The 22819-nt window shown below is 53.6% G+C and overlaps 1 protein-coding gene across 17 annotated transcripts in view; it reads right to left on the reverse strand.

The window, feature by feature from the left end:
• Window positions 1-22819, reverse strand: part of AGAP1 (ArfGAP with GTPase domain, ankyrin repeat and PH domain 1) — a 548021-nt gene that overhangs the window by 355663 nt on the left and 169539 nt on the right. For 12 of the 17 annotated variants that reach the window (XR_005783188.1, XM_040450592.1, XM_040450586.1 and 9 more), the window contains exons 2-3: window positions 8992-9050; window positions 2977-3064 (exon numbers count right to left, since the gene is read on the reverse strand). Coding sequence is in view for 16 of the 17 variants with exons in the window: in XM_040450592.1 (XP_040306526.1) it covers window positions 2977-3064; window positions 8992-9050 (147 nt within the window). In the remaining variant the exon portion in view is untranslated. Of the gene's footprint in view, window positions 1-2261; window positions 2274-2976; window positions 3065-8991; window positions 9051-22819 lie in introns of all 17 variants that reach the window. The other 5 variants (XM_040450593.1, XM_040450589.1, XM_040450591.1 and 2 more) reach the window with 2 other exon arrangements.

Consider the following 22819-nt stretch of genomic DNA (forward strand, 5'->3'; position numbering starts at 1 on the left):
AGGAGAGCTCCAGGAGGGCGCCAGGTGCGCAAGCAGACCTCACAGTCCCGGTAGCAACAATCCTCGTGCCTGAAGTCACTGCCCGCGTGCGGCCAGAGGCAGCTGGTCCCCCGGCAGCTGCGAGATGAAAAGGAGGACAAGCCAGAAGCAGTGGACAGGCCTTGCAGCTCACCTGAAGGGCACCACCCCCAGCGTGGCGATGGAGATGCCCGGCAGCAGCTAGCTGCCCTCGAACCTGACCTCTGGCCTCTGTGAGCTGTGGCAGGTGGGGCTGAGCTCTAATCGGCTTCACCTGCCGTCCACACTCGTGGGATGGGATTCCCGTTGCTCGGACGTGCTCCGTAAACCTGGGCAACGACTCTGGTATGTCCCGACTCCAGAACGTTCTGAGTGTAAAGCTTCTCAAGGAGGCGGGCACAGGCACTCGGTCGATGTTAACACATCCGACAAGAACTCTAATTACTTTCCAGGTACAGACTCCCTGGTGGGGAGAAAGAACTTCAGTGTGGCCAGACGGCGAGAGACCCAGGCTTTCCTTGTTCGTGTCCTTTCAGAAACAACCGGATTCTCCTGCGGCTCTGAAACTCGCCCAGGCAAGTGGACAGGAAGTGGGGGGCGGCTCCCTGGTGCCCCTGCATGAGAGGCCCAGGCAAGTGGACAGGGAGTGGGGGGTGGCTCCCTGGTCCCCCTGCATGACAGGCAAGGACATGGCCACATGCCTGGTTCCACGAAGGCACATGCAGACAGCTCCTGGGAAACAAAGATTCACTGGGGCTTATGGGGTTCCCAGGCACAGGGGGGCACCTGCCCCAGTTCTTTCTGCAGCCAGAGACCCTGACACAGGTCCACTGGGGCCCACCTGGCAGCCCCACCCATGACCTGGGGTCACATGAGAAGACAGGTGGGCTGAGCCCTTGAGAAAAGACCACTGACAGTCCTTCCCCTGGTCCGGGGGGCCCTGGGCACAAGGCGCCACTGGAGGAGGGGAGGGGGGATGAGACTTTGCCGACGAGGACAGGGACGGCCTTTGGTGTAGTCACACGCTCTCCTTTAAAATAACGTACTTTTATAACTGTATGCGATGCCATGAAATTTTAGTAGAGTAAAAGGTGTCAAGGAAGTGGGTTCATTAGAGACCACGGTTTAAGTCACCCCACTGGGTACAAATTTTACTTCTGAAGTATGAACGTTCAAGAAAAATGCCTCCATGCTCATCAAAACATAAGGGCCCCCGGCAAGGAAACCACAGGCCCAAATGGGATGGAACAGACCGGAAATAGCCAGTGGGAAAGAGCAGACGCTACAATAATGACAAAACAGCACCGCGTGGGGACGAGAACGGCATCCACAGCTCGGGGACTGGTGTCCCAACGCCAGAGCACTGGCAGCAAAACCAGGGGCCCACACCACGTCACCGGCGGCCCCTGGTGGAGATCAGAGCATCTGAGGAGACCGCGAGCGGATTTACTGGAGGAGGGGATCACCTGAGGTCAGGTCAGCCAGTCCCTCGGCATCTGGAGTCACCGAGCTATACAACGCCTAACCCCGACGAGTGAGTAGAAAGCCCGAGAAAAATGCTCGGACTCTCCAGGTGGAATCAAAACGACCATGGCCACATTCCACGCTCGGATACCAAGGAACAAATCCAACACCAGCACGACTCAGGCACAGGTCCCAGGAAAGACGTCAGAAAGACCTGGAACCTTCTCTCCTCCCTGCACCGCCCCCCCCGCCCCCCCCCGGCCCCGTCTCCAAACCATGCCATCTTCTAGCAGGTATATACGTTTTCCATCGGATAGACACCCTGCTTCCCTTCGATCCCCGCCCAGGAGCCTCCACAACCCATCTCCCTAGACCCCCCTCAACACACGGGTAACGGAAAAGCGGGCCTTTCCCTGAGGTGACCACCACGAGGCCGTGATGACAGGGTTGCAAAATTCTGCACAGTGACGGCAGAGCCCTGAAGGGCCCCAGAATGCCAGCCTTCCAGACTCTTCTGAATGGTTACACGGGATCCAGGACAAGAGTTAAATGCTAGAACAGGTGTTACAGGAAACATGGGAAGCTACTCAGGACTACTGCTAAGAAGACATCTAAGGGACAAAACAGGGTGAAATGTTTAACTGAAATAAAAGGATGAAATGAAACAAAATCGGATGATACACAGAACGAGGAGGCAAGGGAACACTACAGTGCGAAGTTGTGTCTCTCCTCTCTCTTCCAACAAGACAAGTTCTGCCATGAAGAAAATGTATAGTTACCTGCGTCCATATCTGCAAAGAATGGAACAGCCAGTAAGAAAAAGAAGGAACCAGAAATTCAGTGTCTCAGAGTTGGATTTTAAAAGGTTACACGGAGAGAAAATATAACTCAGAACACTTCCTGTGAACTCTACGTGGATTAAAGAACACAGGGATTACGTGGCTTCCTGTCACTGCCTTAACTCTACTTAGAGCAAAAAATAAAATGTGAACATGTTAACTGAAGCAGAAGCCTAATGGCAAAAGAAATCTCTTACTCTCATGCAAAATGATTCTTAAATGTTCAGAATACAATATATGGGGGAAACATACTCAAACATACGGTGGTGGTAACCTGAGAGGCTCCTATCTACCACTGGGTAACAGTACGTGCAGATTATGCACAAACTTAGTATCCGGAACAGGCAAACGTCCGAGTCACGTTTAAAGGGGTGACTGACCCTGGATTAACATTTGAAACACCAGGACTGCTAGATAAGAAATAAATTCAACAGCATTTCAAGGCTCTACTCTACGGCTCCAAATGCCAAAGAGAATATCATCAGTTAGCTAAAAATACTACAAAAGAAACAACATACCTAAGGACTTTCGCTGCCTGGTATTTTATTCTCTCTCAAAAAGCGTGATGCATCATAGTAACGGTTTAGAATACGCTACAGAAAACTTTCGTAAGCTAAACGCTCCTGAGCTTGACGTGGCCTGCCACCCAGCGTACCTTCGGGAGACTCCTCCTGGACGTATGTGCCGGTCAGATACCGGTGCACCAGGGCCGACTTTCCGCTGGCCAGGTTACCCACGATTCCCTGAAACAAAGAATCGGACGACCGTTCAGTATCATTACATCACTCTGCTCGTCGATCTGCAAACAGGGGGAGGGGAAAACGTTAAGTCTGAGCGTGACCACAGGCAAGCAGCGGCTGGAGGGCCCGAACCCAGCTCATTAAATTCTCCTCCGCAAGCGGAAGAGATTCCCGTGCCCTCCGTTTGCACCTCCTGCTCTCATCAGCCTTGCCGGCTCAGAGGGCGTCAACGCCGTGTGAACCCACAGACAGCGGCCTTCTTCCGACACCGTGTGCCGCGGGTCTATTGGGAGAGCGAAGGCTGAGTCGGCCCATCGACGTGGACTGCGCACCCTCACCGTCCCGGGCAGGGTTTGCTGTGTCGAACGGGGCGCGGTCCGGGACAGGGCAAAATGGGAGTGAGAAGGGTATTCTGGTACACCCCACCGGACTCGGGGGGTGGTTCTGGAGCCAGGCCAGCTGAGAAACAGCAAGAGAGGACGGTGTGGGGGAGGGGCTGCAGGGGCTCGGCCCACGGTCAAGGCAGCAGAGGGGTCCAGAATGGGTTGAAAATGCCCATCGAGAGTCAGGAGGGCCACTGTTCTGGCAAGGCAGCAGGCTTGCCAGACAAGACATGGACTTGAGGGCAGCCGGCCCCTTGGGAAGGCTTCCCTTCGCCTGTGCTGGGGACCTCACGCCCTCTGCCTTCTCTGCAAGCAGCCCATCAGCGACCCCCCTCCTGTACTGTACCTTCCCCACCAGATCTCTCCCCTCTGCGTTTAAGCACGCCCAAATCAATTCTTTCAGAAACACAAAACCAGAGCCCTGCCTCTGGACACAGGTGGCCTCCTACGAGCCTGCCTCCCCTTTCCCACCAGGGCCAGGCTCACAGCTCACTCCCACCCTCCTGGTCCCGCCCTTGACCCTCACAATGTCAAGTGCTGATCCAAGAGCCACAGGGACGCTGGCCCTGAGGTCAGAGATGACCTCATTCCTAAAAGCGCTAGCCTCCCTCTTGCTCCTGACCCAGCCCATCACCGGAAGCCACAGACCAGACGCGCTTTCTCCAAACTTCCTGCCTGAGCATCCTCCTGGAATTCCTGCTAAGCCCACGTGAGCACTCTCCAGGTCTCCTGGTTTCTTCCAGAGTCTCGACTCTCGGGCCCCGGTGTGCCTGGCCACGTCCCGCCCTCCCGGACCAACCTGCTGTTCCCAAATCTCGTTCTCCAGCCCCCCCACCAGTCGTCCGCATGCACCCCACGCCACCCAAGCTGGTGCTCGAACCCCAGCACGTCCAGATCGCGCGTTCTCGCCCCGGTTTGCTCGTCACCCTCTATGGCCACACCTCACCAGGCTTCTCAAACCGGAAACGTGGAAACCATCCCAGATTCCCGTGGAGTCCTGGTGCTCCTAAGCACTTTCCCAGTCATACTGGGTCACGGGGCAGATGCTAGCTGGTCTGTCTACAGGCTCCCCCCTTCACCCCAGAAATAGCAGAGAGACTCCTGGAAACTGCCTCGCCCTGACAGGACTTGCTATCTGTCTCCAGACACCTGGACCTTTCCTCATCAATCACTTCCTGAAATACTACTCCTGCTCACTGCTCAGCAAGCGGCTCAGAGGTCACCTCCTCCGAGAAGCCTTCCTAAAGCACAGCCTCAACCGGGAACCTCTCCTCAAAGCCCCCTTAGTGCCCTCCTCACAACGCCGTCTCATGACCTCTGTGTTACCAGCATCACTATGCGGGTCTGTCGGAGATGCTGACAATTTCCGAAGGGCAGGGTCTGGGTCTCTGTCCCCTGGGTCCCAGTGCTACACCCGGCCCGGGAGTCTCCCAACGGCACCCGCTGCGTAAATGAGCAAACGAGTGAGCGGCTCCAGCACCAGGACAAACAGAGATGCTTTGTTACCGGGGCACAAAGCCATGTGACGTGGGCAGACCTGAAATAGAGATGTTTCCCTTTCCGACGGGACTCCTGTCTTCTTTTTACCTGGGGCCTCTATAAGCCGAGGATCTCTACCTATTAATTATTCTTTTGCTCAAGGGCACCTGCTGTTTGTCAGCTCATGCTGAGAAAACCCAAACCAGCGTGCCGCAAAATTAAATTTTTAATTAAGATTAGACTTTCTCTTTCCCGAGGAGGAAAATGCTCAAAATCAAACACTGCTCGGTCTGCACTTCCTACGTGTGGCACATTCCTTCCTCCTCACACAACAGTGCTCTGCAGAGAATGAGCTTCCCCTTCAGGAGAAAAGTCAATGAGTCTTGGGGGTGGCGGGGGGAAGGCCGCCCCGGAGACTGGCACCCCATGGGCCTTGTGTTAATTGGAACCGCTGGCAGAAACAAAGAGCCGGCTGTGAGGAGGAAATAGAAAGGGACGAAATGCTTTTTAGGCGGTGAAGCTCCTCCGGGTTCCACGACCGCTTCTGGATAAAAGGAGGAGAGCTCACCCTCGCCTACGGGCTTCATACGGAGCCGCTCAGGAGCACAGGTGGGGCGTCCGGAAAATGACACGACGGCAGACAGACGCCGTCACGGTGCCACGGGCCCTGCACCCTGGGGAGGAGCCCCGACTGTCAGGGCCACTGCTCCATGTTCTCCAGTGACAAGAGGGAAAGAGCACCGTCTCTGTTCAGACTGATTTTTCTGTCATCCTAAACCTCACCACTTACCTGCTAAACTTAGTGCAGTTTGTTGAAAAGAAAATCAAGGCCGTCAATAAAAATCCCAGCTGGGAATCCAAAGAAAGCCCACAGGAGGGTGTGGCAAGTGCCTAACACTCCCTCTGCGGGCGAGACGTCGAGGGCGTATTTCCTGTTTCTGCCCAGATGTGAGCAGGGAGCACCCACTGCCTGCCGCCCGAGGACGGTGACCCGCGTTCGGATCCAAGAGCAACTGATCATTGATTACCCAAGCAGAACACAACTTGAGAAAACATGAGGCATGGTACCACCACGCTTGAAAAGAAAGCAAACACTGAGATTCTCTTCTCTGACAGATTCCAGAAGATTTATTGCAAAATATCACATAAAGAGTCCACTTGAGGCTTGCGATTATGTCATTTAATTGCTGCGTCTGTGACACAGAAGTCAGGGATCCCGGAGGCGCTGACCTAAGGGGCCACCTGTCTCGGGGGATGTCGTGCGAGGGCGTAGAACAACGGCGGCCCTGTGGATGCACGGGGGGCTGCCTCTGAACAAAGGAGCACTTTCTGGAGACGCGGAGAACTCCTCGGCACAGAAGGGACCTGCTGAGGACAGGCAGCTGCCCTTGCTCGGCGGGAGGGCTCCCTGACCGGAGCGGGGCTGTCCCACCGGGGTCTGGCCATCCACACACAGGGCAGGACAAAGAGAACTTCCTCCGCATGAAGGCAGAGTCCTGGTTCCTCATCCACGGGATGTAGTCAACCTCTGGCACATTCTAGCAAGCCTCGAAACACTCACCCTTCAGGAGCACGGATCCATGCTGCCTCCGAACATAACCCTTCCTACACCTCTAGACATTCACTCCAGGAAATTACATGCTTCTGAAACACCAGCAGAAAACCAGCTTTTAGGAGTGACCATTCTCAATTACAGGCCGGCACGAACATGGGGGCTCCGGCAGAACCCCCCCCAAACTCCCCAAATCAGACAGCTCGATACTCAAGGATCACAGTCAGACTGTAACACCGTCACAAGGGGAGCCGCCGGCCTCATTCGGCTCCTTCGATTTAACTTGACTGAACGTCAACGAAAAGTTTGAACTCAGCTCGTCAGTCGCACGGGCCACCCTGCAAGCGCCCAGTGGCCACGTGGGGCCAGCAGCCTGGGCAGCAAGACGGAGGAGGTTCCCGCTGGTGCAGAAGCGCAAACCGCGTTCAAATCCCAGGTCCGCCACCTGCTGACTGTGTGCGGCTCGTGGGGAGACTCTCAGGATTCGGAGGGCGTTTCCTCATCTTGAAACAGGGGTAACAACGGTACCCGAGTCGTGGGCAGCAGGCGGGTGAGCGCGAGATGCTCGTGTGACGCCCTCACAACATGCCCTGCGCAGAGCAAGCGCCTCCCGGCGCGGCCCGCGTCACCGTCACCCCAGCATCGCTCCGTCCCGGCGCTCTGATCGTGGACCATGCAGGCGCTCTTGGCGGTTTCACGGGAGTGGGGGCGTATCTGCAACTGCTCCATCTTCCCCCAAACCTCCCAGCAACAGTGCCGCCGACAAACTTCATTCGGCGGGCGTCTCCTGAAGGCGCCCGGTGGGCCCACTCCTGTGCCAGGTACCGTGGTTACAAAACGCGAAGCAGAAAGAGGTGGCCGTTTCAAGGCAGAAGCCCGGCTTTGGGAAGGGGGTGGGACCGACAGATCTTACGTCTCCCACCAGGAAGGAAACCCGCTGGCAGGTGCTGCAGAGAAAGGTCAGAGCTCCGGCAGGGACAAGATGTCCCCCGACCGGGACACCCAGCGGTGGCAGCAGGGACAGGCACGTAGGAGGGGACAGGAGGGCACGGAGACCGTGCGGACAGATCTCAGCATGCCTTCCCGCGTCATCCTTTGTTTCTTCGGTTTAAAAACGTGTTTTTCCTGGTGACAAAAGTTACCTATCCTCTGTTCCAGGTCCAGAATGTTCCTTGTTGGCTCCGTCTCTTCATCTCAGGAGTGAGACACCCGAAGGGTTGTGCCCCTGCCCTGGGTCACCCACAAAGCACCACTGAGGTTGGGGCCCAGGGGGAGAAGGCGTCCAAGGGCCTCCGGGGGGGTTGCTGGCACACAGGCTGGAGCTGCTAAAAGCAACACAGAACTCGGGACAGAGGGCACAGGAAGGGAAAGGCTGAGCGCGAGGGGCAGGGAGAACCGAGCGGGCCTGTGCCCAAGCCACCCGTCACTGCTGGGAGTGAACGAGAAGGGCCTGCCTGCCCGCGTGCTATCATCAGGGCCCAACGCTGGAGTGGCTCGAAGTGGACGCCCACGCCACACCCAGGTGCAAACATATACGTATACCACACAACTACACGTGTCTGCATATAAACATACAGACACACGCACAGCACACACCTACGCACGCATATGCATATACGTGTCTACACACACACACACACGCATATAAATACCCCAGGCAAATACACACACATCTGTGTATACAGACATACACACATGCACACACACAAAAATACGTGCACATACACAAAGGTATATACATGTGTATACAGGTATGTATACTTGCACGGACATATAAACACACGAACACACACACACACACATACGTGTACACACACACACACACACACACACACACACACACACACAGATACTTCTCCCAAATGCTGCTTACGTGACAAAGAACATGATTATTTAAAAGTTATACTGGTCCCTTCCCTCCATCCTAACACGGGGAATGTATAGACTACAGGTGCTGCAAGGTGTGGTTGCAAAGAACCAAGTCACTTTTTACAGAAGGCAATTTGAAGCTTTAAATAATCTCACTGAAAGAATAAAGTTCTTAATACACAAACTCTTCTTTTGATCTTATGTCATTCCTCTGTAACACGGTGAACGACCAGTCGCGTGGTTTAAGCGATGAATTCTGAAGCTTGACGGCTCATCACAGAAACCGCCCATGACATCCCGGCAGAGGACAAATAAAGCCCTACTTGTGCATGCGTGTGTGACACGCTCTCTCACACGCGTGTGCACAAGGGCAGGACAGACAGAATGATGGACGGATGGGTGTGGCCATCCCAGGCACACTCAGGGCTCCGGTCCCCAACGGTCAGCTACACCTGGCCCTTCCCAGGGACATACCCAGAAGCGTGCCCCCCCCCCCCAATCTGGGCTCTGGGGACGAGCAGGCCCCCTCGGGATGCAGGCCGAGTGTGCTCGCACATCACGTCCTGCCTCTTACAGAGCCCCGCTCTCCTGCGGGGTGAGGAGGTGAGGAAGGAAGGACAGCCACTGAGGCCGGAAGGACCACTCACCACTTTGAGCTCCGGGACAGATCGACTCAATGTCCATTCCTGGCTATTCACAAAGGCATCTGTAAAACAGGAGGTAAAGCAAAGTCAGGTGCCACCGCTCACTTCAGCGCGGAGTCAAAATGCCCCCAACGTGCCATTTCCCCATCCAGAACACCACCGAGGATGGTGCAGACCAGGTTCTCATGCTACTCCCGCCCCGTTCCTGCTCCCAAGTCTGCGTCTCCTAAACCATAACGCACGCTCCATCCAAACCCAAGGAGCTTCTAGAACTTGGTCCCTCCCCACCTCGAATGTCCCTGTTGCCCGAGCCCCACAGGACCACACTGTCCGGGGGTGAGCTGAGACCCTCTGATCCTGCTCATTTGTCATCAGGAAGACTGAGGAGGTCCCAGGCTTTCCCAGAACTGCCCCTATAGCTGTCAGTGAACTTCTGGTCTGTTTTTCACTAAGGTAGTCTTGTCTGAAAGCCCACCAACAAAGTCATGCAGAGAATGACTGGGCTTGGAAAATCCCCATGTGCACAATACAACAGCCATTGACAGTTCGGAAGACCGTGCTGGGGTTTTGGTCCTCCCAAACACAGGACACAGCGGAGATCCAGTCAAAACTGTACGATACGTCCAAGAGACGAGGGGTCCCCAGCCACCGTGGGGACTCCACAGAGCCAGTCCCACCCTGGCCAGAACACCGGGGCGGCCATCACGGGTGCAGGTCAGGTGCGCCCACCCACAACAGAGGACACAAAGGACCGGATTCCCCACGCCTCCCGCTCACCATCTCTTGTGGACAAGACCCCACACCACCACGCACACTATGCCCTCGTCAACAGACAGAGTGAGTCACAAGGAGGTGACAGCCGTTCCCACTACGACCAGCTGAGGGCAAACACCTCTCACTTTCTATGTATTTTCCGCAAACTCAGAAACGTTCATCACTCCGTTACGTCCAAGAAATAGTAACGCGATTCACAAAATACCTAAAAGTCAAGCAATGCCACCAGTTTCAAATAAACACGGGTGCCGGGATAGAAGCAGAGGGCATAAGCGTGCAGTGCTGCTGGGGGGTATCACAGAGAAGGTCGAGAAATGTGTCTGAAGGGAGCAAGGTGAACCCGATCCACAGTGACACGAAAACGAGGCGGGTGGCCGCCCAAGAAACCAGCCTCCGCTGGCCCTGCAAAGACGCTTAGGAGGTGGGACGACCCATCACAAAGGACCCTGTGCTCAGGAAAGGACGGGTCAGTGGAGAAGACGGGCGGCCACAAGCAGATGGGGATGCGAGGCTGATGCATGTGCCTCGAATCCTCAGCTGGAAGCTGGAAGTGACCGGTGTTCAACACTGGAGACACTGGACCCCTGGGGACCCGAGTGCCTGGCCGGCAGGCAGAGCGATGGACAGAAGTACATCGGCAGGAACTCAGAAGGAAAGACGTTCGTGAGAACGAAGACCGAGAGCTGCTTCTGACCCCTCCCCCAATGGGGCCAGCACACTGGGGGCTAAATATTGGGGGTGCACCTGAACACCCACTCTTTGGTGAGCCCAGCAGCCCCCAGAGAAAACACAGCCTGCAAACAGATAAACAATGATGGAGCCAGCACGGAGATGACCCCGGGTAGGCACTGGGCAAATGGTAACTAACACCCTCACGAGCGAACAGCATTACTTATCAAGTTGCAGAACACGTCTTTTCTGTCACCGACTGCTCTTTTTGAAAAAAATGGGGATGTGGCCTTACAGATCTACAGGGTGACCTCAATGATCCAGGGGAGTCAATGACAGTGACGCTCCCAACATGAACCGCACACTCAAAGAGCGTCCCAGCGAGTCCCTCTGTCCCTGTCACTTGTAACAAACCCAAAGCTGGCTTAGGTAGATTTAGATATATCCACATAACAGAATACTAAGTGGCTGGGAAAACGAAGCGTCAACACGCAGAAATGCAACCGTTCCCAGCGTAAGGGGATACTACACGTGGAAAATACATACACAGGCTTGTATACACAATTCTCAAATGAGAATTGAAAGGAGCGTGATTCACGAACAAACTGCTGATTCTAAATCAGCCACTACCTAAGACTGTGTTCATCATCACAACAAATATTAAACAGGCATTAGACGGGGGTGCCTGGGTGGCTCGGCTGGTTAAGCGTCCAACTCTTGATTTCGGCTCAGGTCCTGATTGCACGGTTCGTGAGTTCAAGCCCCAAACTGGGCTCTGTGCTGGCAGTGTGGAAGCTACTTGGGATTCTCCCTCTCCCTCCCTCTCTGCCTCTCCCTGGCTCATTCTCTCTCCCTCTCAAAAGAAACAAACTTAAAAACAAACCCAAAAAAAACAAAAAACAAAAAACCCTGATCGCTGGTCAGAACAGAATGCTGCCTCAGGCAAGGCTAAATGAAAAATAACCAAAGATTTCAAAGATGGACATCCCAGGAGAAGCCTTTATCCTTCTCCTCCGTCGAGACCTTTCTGAGGGCTGGAGGCTGTGGCCCCTGCCTGGGGGAGCTGGTCCGTCTCATGGTGAGCGGGCCAAGACCAGGCCGGCTGCCCGATTTCAAGTTCCCAGGGCAGTGACACTAGAAGAATGAACATGCACTGGGGGCAAGAGAGAGAGAGAGAGAGAGAGAGAGAGAGAGAGAGAGAGTGTTTTCAAACCACTAGAATCAAAAGTCATTTAAGCTGCATCTCATTTTCAGAAGAGACCACTCTGTGCCCCACTCAATTCCCCCCTCTTGGATAGACAGGACTAAGAAAATGCATTCTCACACGCCGGCTTAAATGCTACGCAATTTGAATTTAAAATAAAGCACAGCGGTCACCCCCGATGGACGGCTCTCAGCCTGTGGGCAACACTGGGGCTCCCTCAGCCACCGTCTCTATGGGGCAGAAAGGCCCCAGCTGTTTGGTGCCGTGGGGGATCCCAACACAGTCGAAGAACTGAAGGAAAAGAAGACATGAAAGCATTTCTTCCCATTAACAAGGCACCACTTCAAATTACGGGACTTAAACTTAAGTCATAATATTAAAAAGAAAAGTCTCAAAGAACTCCAAGATTAGGGACCATGAAGTAATAAGGAACTTTTATTTGGAGTAAAACACTGTTAGCTTCTCTGGGACAGAATTCTGAAGGCAGACATACGAGGACACAGCCCTAGAGGGGGATGGTTAATGCAGAGTCACAGGGGTGGGGTCGGTAGTTACACGAAGAGGCAGACAACCAGTTTCTCAACATCAGGGGGAAACAATGTTTTCAATTAAACAGAAATTCTGAGTTGAGAACCAAAATATGTGAAACTGAAGGAAAACACCCCAAATGCCCGCTGTCAAAGTGGCACAGATCCCCAGGCCATACCCATGGCGGATTACTGTTTTGGTGTTCCAGAAAGTTCTAAACAACCACAGGTGCGTGCCAGCAGCGTTCCTTCCCAACTTAACTTCGTGTTAAGACATAGCAAGTCTGATACACCTCAGACTGTGAGGATGCTTGGTAACCACAGGAATACACCGGGTCAGGGTCATCACCACGATGCCGAGCGGAGAGGCCGCCCCAGCAGCACTGCCGAAGGTGAGGTCCCGGAGGTTCGGAGAATTCGCGCTCACGAGAAAGGTGCGATTCAAAGTACCTGGTCAATTTCAGGGTATCTTTAAGCGGGTTGTTTTGTGGCTTTGGCTTACGTGTATTTTTTACAGTCGACTTTCCTTCATTTTAATCATCTTTTTAAATATGCAAGATCTGAGCCGGGACTGTCATTCCACGTTGGGCGAGGCGGCCTGAGACAGGAGGGTATTTATACTACAGTGCTTTATTCCCGTCCGGGTCCCCCGCACGCCCGAGGGGACAGGCACTCACACACGTGGCACGGACGTGGACGAGACACCGATGGAGGGCGGCTTCGGGGTCAGAGCAGAAAGGCTGCCCGCACTCCTGCTAATAATAGGTACATTCACCTTCTGCTTCCAGCAGGTGCCACACGGAGAAGGACCGCTCGGCACCTGCACAGGGGCCACCGGGCCGCCGCCAGCCCTGCTCAGCACCCCCTAAGCTCCTTTCCTTCCCTCTGAGGGGTGAGCGTGACTCGGGACTTCCTAGCACTGAGCCCATGCTGCCGGTGGTGCGGAGGAACGCGGTCACACAAACACAGAGGGGAAAGGCCCTGCCCCCTGCCCTCCAGGCAGGTCTCCCCCCTCTCAGGAAGGGGCGCAGAGGTCCAAGGCGTCCCCGCACCGGTGTCCATCTGGCTTTCTCCTCCCGAGGTGCAGGGCCGGCTGACCGGGTCCGATCTGCAGGCCGCGAGCAAGACGAGGGCCTTCCCACGAGTCCAAGAACAGCTCGGACAACTTGGAAATGCAAACAGAAGCCTGCCTCCACGTGCCAGAGAAAGGAGCCTCCAGGTGGGAGCTGCCCTGCTCTGCTGGCTCCAGTACCCGCCTGCCTCCACGCCCCTCGCCACACCCCTGCACGACACAACCGCCTGCGTCCTGCTAGGCTCTGAAACACACAGACTGGACCCTCTGCAGAGGACACACACACAGACCGGGACCCTCGGTGGGTCTCAGGAAAGCATCTTCCGCGCGTGCCCCCAGACATCCCAAAGTCCTGCCTTGTTCCTTAAGAGACCCCGCTACGGAAGACGCGCAGCTGATCTCAGAGAAAAGCTCCTCTCCCCAGAGTCCAAGCTGCTTTTCTTTAGCATAAGAGACTCTTAAAAACTGAGAAAAACTGAGGGTTGATGGGGGGTGGGAGGGAGGGGAGGGTGGGTGATGGGCATTGAGGAGGGCACCTTTTGGGATGAGCACTGGGTGTTGTATGGAAACTAATTTGACAATAAATTTCATATATTGAAAAAAAAATTTTTTTTACATTTATTTATTTTTGAGGGACAGAGCACAAGTGGGGGAGGGGCAGAGAGAGGAGGAGACACAGAATCCGAAGCAGACTCCAGGCTCCGAGCTGTCAGCACAGAGCCCGGCGCGGGGCTCGAACTCATGAACCGTGAGATCATGACCTGAGCTGAAGTCGGTCACCCAACCGACTGAGCCACCAGGCGCACCCCCTCTCCCAAGCTGCTTTTCTAAGAAAAGCACTAGAGAAAAGCCAAGGGGCAGACAGCCTGTCTTTCCAGAACCTCCCCTGTCCAGTCACACTCCTAGACAAGACTCTGGATCCCGAGGAATGCAAGCATCCACAGACGCTGACAGGTAAGGGGACGGCCCTAAGAGCATCTGGAACAGGGAGCCACAGGAAGAAACCACCTGGTCGTTCATTTATATTTTTACTCCAGGAAGAATGGTGAGGTCCCCCTTGCCCAGATTTTCTTGAAATTCGTCCTGACTACTAAACTCCCTTTATTCTCTGCTTGCTACTAACAGTAACCGAGGAACACGGCTTTAGGTCTGCCCTCAAAAATATTCATATGCAGAACCACCAATTTAACTGGGAATTTTAAGGCCCTCATTATACTACACCAAAAATATATGTTCCAACTTGAAAGCCAGAAACATTCCTTTTTGGAAACCCCCCTGTGCACCAAAGAGCACGCACAATGGGGCACGGGTGGAGCTGTGGGGTCACGTGCCTGCGTCCCAACGGCTTCATCAGCTCCCTGCTGCCCATCAGGGCTCCCAGATTGATCATCTAACTCCTAATGGTAGGAACGCACGTGAAGAAAGGACCCAGCAAGCAGACGGAAGCATGATAATTCCGTATTAGACTTCAGAAAACCCGTGTTCCCCCCATTGTATTTGGTACCACTGCGGCACCGACCCTTCCAGACTCTTCCACGCTCTTGACGTTTAAAGGCAAAAATTCAGGTCCTGAAACGGATAGAATTTTGCAAACTGGCTAAGATATTGCACCTTGTCCATCAGCACTTTCCTCCAACACCTCCGAGTTAATTTAAATGCGGGGCATGAGTGAAGATGGCCACAGACCACATTAACCTTTCGGTTCCGGCAATAACCAGGAATGCTGGGGGTAAAATCTACCAGTGAAATTACCCCTTCGTTTGTCCTATTTTTGCCGAGCCTGGACCAAGCAGTTACACTTGGACATCAGAAAAACATCAAGCTGTAACGTGACTTCCTGCATGCTGAAAACGAGCACTCTGTAGGAATAAACACACCAATCTACTGGAGTAACAGTAAATTTCATTTAAAATAATAAAGAACAATCTTATTAGCATATCGGCGGGGGGGGGACTAAAGCCAAAATAAAAAAGGGACACGCTTTAGTTTCTGCTGGACTTCCTGCCTCCACCTCTCCCACTGACACAGAATATTCTGTCTTGCCCGTGACACCGTTGGGAAAGACTTCTGAGGAGCGCAGAAATGAGTAAACGCACGTCTTCTTTACAAAATGCAATTACATTTCTTTGTGATACAGGCAAACAATGCAATTTTTCCATCACAACTAATTTGGTTTGAGACAAATGATTTCACTCATTTAAAAAAAAAGCAAACAAACAAACAAACAAAAAAACTGGGACACCTGGGTGGCTCAGTTGGTTAAGCATCCGACTTTGGCTCAGGTCATGATCTCACAGTTCGAGAGTTCCAGCCCTGCGTCGGGCTCTGTGCTGACAGATCGGAGCCTGGAGCCTGCTTTGGATTCTGTGTCTCCCTCTCTCTGTCCCTCACCTGCTCATGTTCTGTCTATCTCTCTCAAAAATAAACAAACATGAAAAAAAAAAAAACCAGAAACTTAGAAGAACATTGCCCGGAGTACACGTGACTTTCCCACTGTCCATCAACCCTGTACATCCATACTGAACGAAGCACACAGAGAAAACAAAATACAGCATTTCGCTCGTGTTTTACGACTGAACATGTGATACTGATGACCATCTCCTGAGCACCTGCGATGATCCAGGCTCATGAAACAGCACAGGAGGCCGAGAGTAGGTTCTCCCTCCTCCCGGCTGCTCCGTGCAAGGGTCAGATCAGCGGTGGCAGACCTTAACTCCCTCCCTCTTTACCTTCGGTGTTCCTCAAAGTCTACCCCCCACCCGCTCTGCCTCAGACTCCAGCTCAGAACTTCAGGGTCTTGACAGGAAATACGGGTTGGCGGGATGTGCGCCGTCGGTGGGAAGCCGGTGTAGCCACCGTGGAAAACAGTGTGGAGGTTCCTCAAAAAATTAAAAACGTAAATACCAGGTGAGCCGGTAATTCCACTACTGGGTATTTCCCCCCAAAGGAAATGCAAACGCTAATTCAGAAGGGTATCTGCACCCCGGTGTTTACTGCAGCATTATTTACAACAGCCGAGACGTAGATGCAACCTGAGTGTCCGCAGACAGGCGAATGAGTGAATGAAGATGCGCTATGTATACACAGGGGAATATTGCGCCACCGTGAGCGTGGACGAGACATGGCCACTTGCAGCAACACAGACAGACCTGGAAGTTTGATGCTACATCAGTCCGCGAAAGACAAATACCATACAATGTCACTCGTACGTGGAATGAAAAAAAAAAAAGAAAACAAAAAGACAGAAACAAGAATCACTACCAGTACAGAGAACAAGCTGCTGGTTGCCAGAGGGGATGGCGGTGGGGGGTGGGTGAGACAGGCAAAGGGGACAAAGAGGTACAGACTTCCAGTTACAAAATAAACAAGTCACGGGGAGGTGGGGTTGAGACGTACAGCACGGGAGTAAGTCAATAACACTGTAGTGACACGTAAGGGGACAGACGGGGACCACACTTAGCCCGGAGAGCAGCCAGTAACGCACAGGCCTGCCGAATCACGGGGCTGTACATCTGACATTAGTGTGACATCGTGTGGCAACGATACACTTCAACAAAAGGACAAAGAACTTCGGAATCTGCGTTTCCAACAAGCTCCCCGCAGGACTTCCCTGCTCCGCTACCCCACTTCTTCAGCTTTTCAGAATCTGCTCGGCAGTTGTCGCAAACGTAAAATTGCAACGTTGGGAATTCAGACTGTGGCGGGGGTGGGGAGCCCGGCTTCTCCCATCTGGCTGTCATCCCGACGTCCAGGGGCCCAGGGCAGAGGGAACTCCGTGCCAGAGCCTCAGAGACAGGAGTCCCGCTTGGCAGTGTCCTCAAACTAGGTGACCTTCTGAGTCGGACCCTCAGTTTCCTCACTGGTGAAATGCAGGCATTTCCCCCCTGTGAATTCCACAATGACCTAAGAGGTGATGTGGCCTGTGTCCAGCACAGGGTCTGACTACCCACAGGGGAAGCCCTCCTGCTGCCTCTGGGCGTGGGGTGAAGGACAAGGCTTCAGGTGCCCCATTTCCGGGAGTGCCGCAGCCACTGGGGGTGGATGCACGCTAGCTGTGTTGGGGCCACAGGTGACAGTGAGCCGTGGGGGAGCCCGAAATCACGCGTGGCTCAAAAAGCACTGGCCAAGCTCTCACAGCACAAAGCAACCTGAAAGTCTAACGCGAGTAAAACCAGCTAAAAGGTACTGTCGGTTAGTTTTTGACCCCAGCCCAATTGCCATGACACTGAACCAGGTGTAACTGGGGTTGAAAGGGGTTGACAAATGACAACTTCACGTGGCTCAGCCTATAGACCACGAATGCACAGGCAAAAATCATATCCGTGTGGCATAATTACTGACATATAGGGGAAATGCTGCCAAATTCTAAAATCCAGAAAATACCTACATTCAGAGCAACAGGGCAGGAGCACTAATAAGCCGAAGAAAGAGCTCTTCCAAGGGACTTGAGCGGAGATAAAGTCCCGCCCCTAAGCCCCGCCCCATGAGCCCCGCCCCCCGAGCCCCGCCCCCCAGCCCATGAGAACCGGCCTAGGGCCTACCCAAGAACCAAAGAGAGGAGCTCAGCTCCCACTTAGGCTCCAGCTCCTCTCCTGGCCCTGAGCTCTTCCTCGGGGCTCAGAGCCTGCAGCTAAAGGCTCGCCAGTGACCTTCATTGGACAACAGAGAAGAAACCTCATTTCCCTACATTAAACTCGCCATCATTTGGCTGGTGGGCTCAATCCCCAGCGGAGCTATGGACTCTCATTTCTTCTTCCAAATGATCAACCAGAAGCACCGCATGTGGCCACAATTAGAACGACTTGATGGTCTCTCCTTCCCCCTGCGATCCCATCTGGCTCCAGTGACCACACATACAGGTTCCCAGCAAAACTTGTGAAATGATACACAAAGGGTTAAAAAAAAAAAAAAAAGGAACCTGGGAAACTGCGGGTGAAATTTTACAAATAACGCATTACCTCAGGGACTGAGATGCTTATTTAAAAACCTTATATTTCACAAGGATTTCATTTAAAAAAAAAATTCTTTTGAGCAACAGAAAAGTGAAGGAGCATTTATTTTTACTTTAAAGCATTCGTAATCCCAAAATATAAACCGGAACAATGGGAAACAGCATGCACATCCACACGGGACAGGAGCGCGGGCGGAGGCCGTGGCTCCCACTGTGGCATCATTTCTGTGCTGAGGAAGGACATGCACGTCCTTAATAAAATAAAGAACTCCATTTCAGTGCAGCAGGAAAGAGCCACGCCGCAAACTGGCTAATACATAATACGCTGATGTCTCGCAAATGGAGGACTTAACAGAAGCTCACGGGCACCGTTTGCCATAGCAGGATTTAATTTCTTATTTGAAAATCTCCGAATCTCTACAGTAAATGGGATAAAGCGTAAACCACTGGGATGCCAGGTTTGTATTAAGGTTCCCCGGAAGTTCAGGTTGCTTTCTTCAGTGGCCTCAACGATTCACAAACAAGACAGTGTCCCACACCCCCGTTCCCTGCCAAGGTGCTGCCCCTTCATAAGCCCCTCCCAAAGCAGGGTGGCCAGGGGGGCCACCAAGACACCCCCATCCCACCACCAGACTCGGCCTGCAACGCAACCCAAGTACCTTCCCCTGAGCCCTGATGGGACCCAAAACCCTTCGCGGCGCTTTTCACGATTGGTGGGACCCTTTCTTCTCTCCTAAAGGGCCCCCAAAGCAAAATGGTGCCTGCCCAGATGAACTCCAGGGAATGTGCCAGGTTTTTAACTTTTCAGAGGATCATGACTCCCCTTCCCTACACTGTCCCCAACAGGGTTCCTAAGTGTACCACAGTGCACCTTGTTCCAAAACCCTGAGAACACCACTGTTGTGCCTGGTGTGCAAAGAACAGCTTGGAAGATGTGTCTGAGGATAAGAAAAGTAGAGGGTATGAGGACCGGGGAAAGAGAACACAGAGGAAGAAGTCTCCTTTCTCTCTTCAAACATGAAAACAGATGCCCATCAACAGCCTCAAGGAGGACAGGAGAGCCAGGCAGGAAGGGGGGGAGCGGGGGTCCTCTGTGCAGCTCTGGGCCTTTCTAAGTTCTCTGTTTCCTTCAGAAGGACACGCATTTTACTGCTGATGCTGCTTCAGATAGTTGACTCATAAACAAGAACTAAACTAAAAGCCTGGGCCCTGATTCCACCTGATTCCTGGTCCACTGTTACAAAACCAGGGTGGTAACAGTTCCAGCAGCAAACGTCTTCTGGGGGTGGCTTTGGCTCCCCAGGCCGGATAGCCCTATGTCCCACCTCTTGCTAACCTGAGACAGAACACAAGCAATTCAACATACACAGGTGACAGGTCTGTCTCCAAGCTCAAAACGGTGCCTGTCTCAGCACGGAGGTCCCCAAAGAAGCACGTTCCCCCGACACTTCTGGCAGAACACCACACCTGCCACCTCCCTAGTTCAGTCGGGTCTCATCCTAGTTTTCACTCCCAAACCCTGACAGCTCAGGGACGAGTTTAGACACCATCACTGGGAGTGAGATGTTGCAGGAAAAGCAGGGCCCACAAAGCCTCGTGCAGAAAGAATGCGGTTAAGGCACCGACAATAAAACAAAAACCGTTTCCAAATGTGGGTTTTGAGCTATGCTAGCCTTATGGCAGCAGGATGCAATCTGGACGCAGCCGTTCACTTCTCGGAGCGTATCTCACGGCTGTAAAGCGTGAATTCTGGCCGTGCAATGCTCCAGAGGTTTTGGAAAGAGGGACAGACTCAACCGGGGGCTGGGGAACCCCACTTGACCTGCGGGAATTCAAAGGGGCCGCAAAACTTTCAGGAGAAAAAGGACATTCCCACGATCAAATAGGTATCTGGGTGGCGAACTACCGTGTTACGAGAAGTCAGCCCCAACCTGCCCTGAAAGAGAAGCTAATCCGGCTACTGCCACCCAAAAACCTTATCCTCTACATCACCACAATCCCAAACCGGAGATAGTGCCTGAGGTCTCCCTGGTCCTGGCCACAAACCAGGCGGACACAGCCTGTCCCACTCGCAGGCAGTAACACCTGACCCCCGCCCTCCCGCCTCGCAGAGTAAGGAAAACTGTGGGGCTAGGAGAGCACGGGTCCAGGCGTGGGGTCTCTGTGACACCTCACCTGCCCCAGCTCTTTCCTTCTTTCGTGCCCCCATGAGCCGGGGGTCAGAGCCTATCGGATGCCCATGGTGGTCCAGGCCACCAATGCCCGCTGCGCGGCCCCCAGACCAGTCAGAGGGACAGGCCCTCCGCCCTACTCCGCTCTACCGCCAGGACACTGCCATCCCAGGCTCTGAGCACAGAGTAGGCTCCACACTGTCCTTCAGGACTCAGGTCGGGGGCCTTGGGTCACAGCTTCCATAACGTGGCTAGGTTAGCAAGGACTTTAACTTGTATGGCCGGTGCGATCAACAGTTAGGACACATTACTGATGCCCACGACACAAGGGCTGCAGTGAAGTGTCTCCGACACAGTGACCCTGGCAGCACGCCCCACCACAAACACGCCTGCCCTCACAGCCAAGGACACAGAGCCTCCTGCCAGCGGCTCCCGGCACGGCCAAGAGGCCGGGGAACGTTGTTGCTCAGACCGGTCAGAATCCCACGTTCTACCAGACTTAAAATTGTAAACAGAACTGTTAGGATTCCTGAAAACAGGTTAATGCCTAAAATGAAGCGGCAGGATCCCTGAAAAGGAAGACGTTGAAATAAGGACAATTTAGGAAAAGGCAGGAGTAAGACATTACAAGAGACAACAAAACTGGGAGGAGGTTAAATTCACAGCCATTTTTCCGAGATGGCTTACAACTGATTTTCTTACTGAGGTCTGAGTGGACACACGGATTGCAAGGGAATTTCTGCCACGCGGTTTAGATGCCCCAGGTAGGCAACAACCGCTGCATTTGTGGGCATTATGACAAAGCTGAAATAAGCAAACTTTTCCCTGGTTAAATTAAATGCTAAGGAAACAGGAGAGAAGGCCCAGATATTTGCAATTCGCATGCAGAATTTCAGTCTCAGGAAGAAGAAACCTGAGTCCCCACGCCTCCTGGCGCCCACTCACTCCTAGTAACATGTCCTGAGTGTGAGGCGTGCTGACCTTCTAGTGACACCAGGAACCAAGCAGGTGCACCTAATCTGGGTATTCCTCATTCTTTACACTACTAACCTTAAAGCCAAACCTTAACCTTATAGGACGGTTGCCTATACGCCTTCCGGTACCAGAGAGCGATTTATCTCACCTTTTATAAAACGTTCACGGTAGGTTTTGCAAAATTAGTAAGACGTCCAAACGGCTAGGTTTTCCAACTGGAAAAGCCATTAATTACCTCCTGCTAGGGAGCAACTCGTAAGACCGCTCTTACTGCAGAGGAGCCGAAAATATTTCTAGCAGATAGATGATTTTCTACGTGTGAGTAAAAAAAAAAAAGCTAATTAAAGTCGATTTTCCGTTAACACAGTAGGATGGCGAGTACCGCTTCTGATGGGCTTTTAAGGGGTTTCTAGAAATACCTGCACGTGATCATATGGGCACGGCCCCGTCCTTCCCTCCAGCCCTCCGTGCCTGCCTGCGGAGCGCTGGTGGCTGACCACTCCAAGCTGAGACCCCTCCAGTCACTGCCCTGGGAATGAAGACAGTGGTGTGATCCAAGGACATGACCCCCGGAGGGCACACAGATTGGTCATGGGTGTAAGGGCCCAGCCCCCTTACCTAACTTGGGACAACTCTGAGAAGTGTCCACTTCCAAAGTCCTGCTTTGCCCACCTTCTCGGGGTGCCTGAAGTCCTCTGGTGACCGCACCGCGGCCCCACACCACCCTCCTCCCGAGAGCAGGCCTCGGGGAAAGTCCTGCATAGTGCTCTCCTTCCAGAACCTGCTTCCTAAGGAGCTGACCTCCCACAATGGCCAGACCTGATGGGAAATGCTGCCCACCGGGGAGGTTCTCGCACCACACAGCCACACCCAGGGGGCATGTGAATCTGATACAGGTGACACAGAGAACAGCACCCTGCCCGCTCACGGCACCAGGCCAGCGTCCTGACGTTGCCACCCACGGCCGTGTCCCGTGCACTTACTGACTCATTCATTCACCCGGAGCTCCTGCAGCCAGGCCCCAGGCCAAGAACGAGAGCGATACCCGTGACCGACTCCTACCTGATGTCGCCCTTGGGAAGCACCAATTTACAGCAGATGACCAACAAGCCCAGAGAGACCCGTAGAAAAGACCACATGACGCTAGGCGGGAACACAAGGGACCCTGGTAAGGGGGACGCGGGCTAGGGGAAGGCCAGCCAGGAAGGCTTCTCTGAGGTGCTGGCATGGGGAAGAGGGAGAGGGGCAGTGCCCACTCAGGAGGGCAGTGAGCAGGGGGGCGGAGGGGAGCAGGATCAAGTGTGGCCTGACATGAGGTTGTTGGAGCGGAGAGTGGATTTTATCACGATGGCAGTGGAAGCCACCTGGTGGCTTTTATGGTGGGAAGACGACCCGAGTCGTGCCTTCTGTTCTGGCTGATGTGTGAGGGCTGACTGTGGAGGGCAGGCTGGAAGGCCCCTTCTGCTCCTCAGACCCAGGTAGTAGAGG

This window comes from Herpailurus yagouaroundi, unplaced genomic scaffold (assembly GCF_014898765.1).
Source record: "Herpailurus yagouaroundi ecotype Mexico unplaced genomic scaffold, PumYag 202, whole genome shotgun sequence".
NCBI classification, from domain to species: Eukaryota; Metazoa; Chordata; class Mammalia; order Carnivora; family Felidae; genus Herpailurus; species Herpailurus yagouaroundi.